The 5,059-nt window shown below is 41.5% G+C and overlaps 1 protein-coding gene across 1 annotated transcript in view; it reads left to right on the top strand.

The window, feature by feature from the left end:
- CCK (cholecystokinin) overlaps positions 1-3,396 on the top strand; it is a 4,798-nt gene extending 1,402 nt beyond the window's left edge. Inside the window, exon 2 of the mRNA XM_009577461.1 lies at positions 3,001-3,396. Coding sequence (XP_009575756.1) covers positions 3,001-3,137 — 137 coding nt within the window. The 3' untranslated portion in view covers positions 3,138-3,396. The remainder of the gene's footprint in view (positions 1-3,000) is intronic.
- The last annotated feature ends 1,663 nt before the right edge of the window (positions 3,397-5,059 follow it).

Here is a 5,059-nt window from a genome sequence, read left to right as displayed (position 1 = left end):
GGAAAGAGGACATCTGAGAAGCAAAGAGGGCTCGAAGGGAAGGCAGTAATGAGGATTACCTGGACATACAGACATTGAGAAATTAATTCACTCCCAGTCCCAGACGTGTGTTTAGGGTAAAATTCACTTTATGTAAGAGCTTTCTCCTCTCCTGTCTCTCCACACAACCTTATGCAGATGATTTAACCCTCCCCTTTTGATAGCCTCACTGCTGACCTCTATGCTAGGCATAATCCTATTCTTATTTTTGATGGCGGTCTGCAATTAAGAGATGCCACATGCATTTTATGCATTACAAATGCAGCCATACACGTTCATCTGTGTACATAGAATAGGGCCGAATCAAACAACAGAAAAAGAACCACTTTTAATATAGTCTGAGACACTTCATCTCATGTTACCAATTTGCACAATATCCATTAAGGAACTTCTTTTAGCAGTTCACGTAATCTAGTGGAAAGAGAATTCAGATACGAAATTCAGCAATTCAACGCTATGGTTAAAGCTGTTGCTGAATAAGAATCTTATTGCAAGGAGTCTACAAAGCAGAATCCTCATCACCTTTCCCCAGGGTAGTCATTGTCACCCAGCTACACAGAAACCGAGCTCCTCATTCTAGTTTATGTAGCCATTATATTCTCTTAAATATCTGGCTGACATTTCCAAATAGCTTAACCAGATGAAGTGAAAAAAACACTTTGGATTTAAGATGTCTTTTTGGTAAGTATTAATATGAGGGAGAATTTCCTGCATGTTAATTGACATATATAATTAACTCTACAAAGTGACTGTTGGCAGATGATGGGATTCTTGTGACACGACTGGGCTAGTTGCACTCTGGTTTGTAGATGTACTTGCTAGTTACAGAAGAGAAGATTCACGGGAACAAAACAGTATTTACTTAATTTATAACAATACCTACAGCGTTCCCATCAAAACATTCTATTCTCATTTAACATAAAGGTTCTGGGCAGCACTTCAGAAATCTCTGCAGAACACTCACATGTACTGTATTAGTCACTTTTAACCTGTCTAAACCATAATACTCGCTAGAAAATTCCATCCAGGGGGAAAGAGAGTTTGGGCATTTGCTAGTGTTAGCAGTCATCACTGATGGCATTTGCCCTTGTGATTCATAGAAAGGCTGATTTTGGACAATATTTCCAGTTAAAACAGTGAGAGAGTTAAATTCTCTCAAGAGGTTAGGGCTAGATGGCAGCCTCGTAGCCAAACTGCTACAATTTTGAATACGTTTGCTGTACATTGATTCTGCAGTATCCGCAGGACATCTCCGGTGGTTTGAGGCAAGGTAATTAAGGTGCTGTTAAGAAATTCATTTTACTGTTTGTGACCCCTAGTTTTCAATTAACTTCATCTGCAGGCTTTCAGCATGAATCTGGCACCGTGTAGAAGAGACGTTGTAGCTGTTGAGTCAGTGACAGGCACATTTACTATCCTCTAAGGAGCCCTTGCCAGGCCAGACCATAATGGCACCAGGGGAGCCATTACAGCCCACGGGTCACTGCAGGCTCAGAAGTCTCTTAAATGCCAGCATCTGAGTGATGCTTCTGCGCTGTCTTAGCCCTGCCTGCTTATACTGCCAAGAAGCCATTCTCATCAACTTAATTACGTATTTTGAATTATGAATGTGAATTTCATGGGTTTTGAGCGTTTAATGGTAGACATTCTTTTCTAGAGATAATTAAATTTTTTGCCATTTTCTTTTAGGTAAATGTCTGAAACATGGCTGGTTTCCTTTTTGGTACCTTTAACTCTCTTATCCCTCTGCAGCCACGAGCAAAACAATGCAGTTGGGTTTGTTTTTAATGGATCATGTTCATTATAAATCGTTACATGAGGAAAACCTTGAAATATAAAAGCACAGAGTCACTAAGTGGTCCTTCAAAACACAAGAAACCATAAGCAAGGCAATTGTGTAGATTTGGATTTGTGGGGTTTGATTTGGGCTTCCTTTCCTTTTTGATCAGTTCAGGTATTCCTCAAGCCTCAGTCTGCACTGAATACTAACACATTGAATCTGTTCCTTCCTCACTCAAGGCTTAAGCTCAATCTAATTATTGGCACATGCCAATTTTGGCTGTTTTCAGGGGGTACAGAGAGAAGTAATTTACCTTTCCCCGCATTTTTAGTTAGATAATGTGATGATGTCAAAACAGAGGATTACAGCCCTTTTTTAAAGCATAAATTTTCCTTGCAAATAGTTTGTGTCTCTTTGATGCCCTAAGCAAGGAAGGCAGAAAGGCTAAGGCAAGATCAGAGATCAGCATCCAACCCTGCTGTGAAAGGGGTTATGAAAGCTTTGGATAAGCAATGAAAATATCGTTGACATAGTAGTAAGCCCTGTGTAATTCCAGCAATAGACATCTCTAGCTATAAATCCCAGACGCAACTGTCTCAATTTCAGGACTATTCCGACTTCTCTACAAAACCTGAGATTCATAACTCTACCCTGCTTTTTACTGAATTTTCACTGTAAGAGCTCCTGTACTTACATTTATGGCTCTTCAAGCAACGCGGGACTGTGGTGGAGTCCTGTCTCGGGCCTGACTCTGCTCTCACGCAGAGTTATTTTGCCTCTAGAGCAGCTCTCCCAATACCAGCAAGCAAGGGTGTGGTCTACAGGAAGAGCGAGAAATGGTCTGGATTTTGTTTCTCTCTCTCTCTCTCTCGTGAAAATAGGAAGGAAAAAGGAGAAATGCACCCATATTCCCTCCAGGCAGCCAGGGAATCTGCTGGATTTGTTGATCTGTTTATTTTAAAATAAATGATCTGTTTATTTTACAATAAAAACCCAAGCCACTTTCAGGGCATTACTCATTTCTGCCCGATGGCATGACGTGGTGTTACATGGTCTGTGTTAAGTCAAACAGTTTCAACTATTGCATACATCTGCTAATGAGTACAAAAGAGATCAGAAAATGGAGGAACCTGAAAAATGTATCCACTTACCCTCTGCTCTCCCAAACCCTTTTTCTTTAGGTCCCACTGGAAGGCTCTCAGTTATGGGAAACAGGGTACAGAGCATTGATCCTACGCACAGGATAAATGACAGAGACTACATGGGCTGGATGGATTTTGGACGCCGCAGTGCTGAAGAATACGAATACTCCTCCTAAAGAACAGCAAACTATAGCAACAGGAAAAAAAAAAAAAAATCACACTCCTATGTCTGTACAGAAAGAGAAAAATTAATTTGTTGTCCTGTTTGAATCAGTGTTTTAAAATATATCATGTATTTGATGTAAATTTGTCTGTAAGACTATACAATGCAATATATACATATGCAGAATTTTCCAGAAAATGTTTTCTTTCTTTTGTGGTTTCTCATACACTGATATTATATTAAAATGATTTCACTTATCCCTTCTTGTCCTGTCACCACATGTTGCTGGGTGTCTTACTATAAAGAGAGGCAGGAAAATGCCTTCATTCTGCAATGTAAGGATATTCCGTGTGCTGAGTAGTCAGACAAATGAGCCACTTTTTAGAGAAACCTTGTGATTTCCCAATAGCTGTGAACTCTAAGGGGAACTTGTCCAAATATAAACACAGCAGCACAATACTGCTAGAAAAGGCCAGCTATCTTCATGGTGACCCCTTTTGCAAAGGACCGAGTTACACACCAAGCCCACGTGTTTGTAGTGAGTAGTCAACAGCGCTAAAACTAAAAGAAAATGAGGAACGACACCAACATGTGGCTTATTTTTTTGATATTGTGAACTAAATGTGAAAGTTCTGCTGACAGCCGCAAATCATGGAATAAACAGAGCATTCCCTGCCGTGTGGTGAGCCAAGCGTTCATTCGGGGAGGGGGCAAGGAAAGTTCCCTGAACGGAGCAGATGATGGTCCTGAGGGAAGGGGGAGGAGGTATCGGAGCAGTCCAGGCACGCTGTGCTAAAAGGAAACGAGTCGCTCACGAGTATCGCAGGGGCAGCCTGAGTCAGCTATCGCCCACCGGTGTGGGGAGAAGGAGGGAGACTATGCCCAGCCCTTACCTGGCACAGAGGGAGGCAGGGAGCCCCACGCTCGCAGCCGGGCAGCGATCCCTGCTTGTGCAAAGCCGGCACCCGGGGGACTCTGTCCAGCAAGTCCCCTCGGCAGGCTGCAAAGGGTGTTTCACCTGCACTCTCCTCCTTCCCCCCAGGTAACCCCTCCCGCGGCTCCTGGGTCTACCTCAGCGGATGGTTCTTACATCTAAGGAATTCCCTAAGCTGAAAAAAGAGGTGATTTTGCATTGCATAATTCATGGAATTTCTCGTGAATGTGTGCATTAATAAGAAAAGGAATGCATTTTTCACATGCTGAAAAGCAGGTGCTTGCCAAAGGAAAGAGGCAGGTGAATATCTCTGTAGCAATTTCTACAGCAGTTAATAGGCAAAAACAATGCATAGAAAATAATACACAGAAAAGATTTGTACTAAACCAAAATTCTACCCAAACCCAGAAGGTTGGGAAACAAAACAAAAAGGTTATGCCAAGGGCTGAACACAAAAACATTTTGAGGAGTTGTTCCCAGCAGCAGCTGGGAGAGCAGCCAGCACCGCAGAAATCTGCAAGGGAAGGGAGACTTTAGCAAATGGTAATGGGGAATTTTCTTTTCTAGTAACACCAAATCTCTCTTTTCGTGGATCTCATCTTGAAAACGTGGAACTGCTTTTCTGCATGAACTTCTCTTCCTCTCAAGCTCCTTCCAGTCAACCAGCTTCCAAGCCACCAAGTCTGACTTTTTTCGGTTCCTTTCCAAATGAGTCCCTAAACACCTGAATTTTCTCCTTAGTTTTGACTATGGCCCACAGGAGAACAGTCCAAAGTGCCCATTTTTCCAAAACTTTCAAACAAAAGATTAAAATCAATTAATCTATTTTTATTAAACTGAGGAAAACACAAATTAATCTAAAAATGCATAGATTAAAACATTTCCCACCAAAGTGATGTTTCTTTAAAAGTAACTTGGGAGAAAACTAAGTTTCTACTTTGCTGTCTTTTAAGTTAATGACAGGAATGTTCAAATAACATTTGAAAATGTTTCTATCCCTG

This window comes from Fulmarus glacialis, unplaced genomic scaffold, assembly GCF_000690835.1.
Source record: "Fulmarus glacialis isolate BGI_N327 unplaced genomic scaffold, ASM69083v1 scaffold1960, whole genome shotgun sequence".
Taxonomy (NCBI): Eukaryota; Metazoa; Chordata; class Aves; order Procellariiformes; family Procellariidae; genus Fulmarus; species Fulmarus glacialis.
The sequence above is the reverse complement of the archived record's forward strand: the minus strand, read 5'-3'. Positions and strand labels throughout refer to the sequence as shown.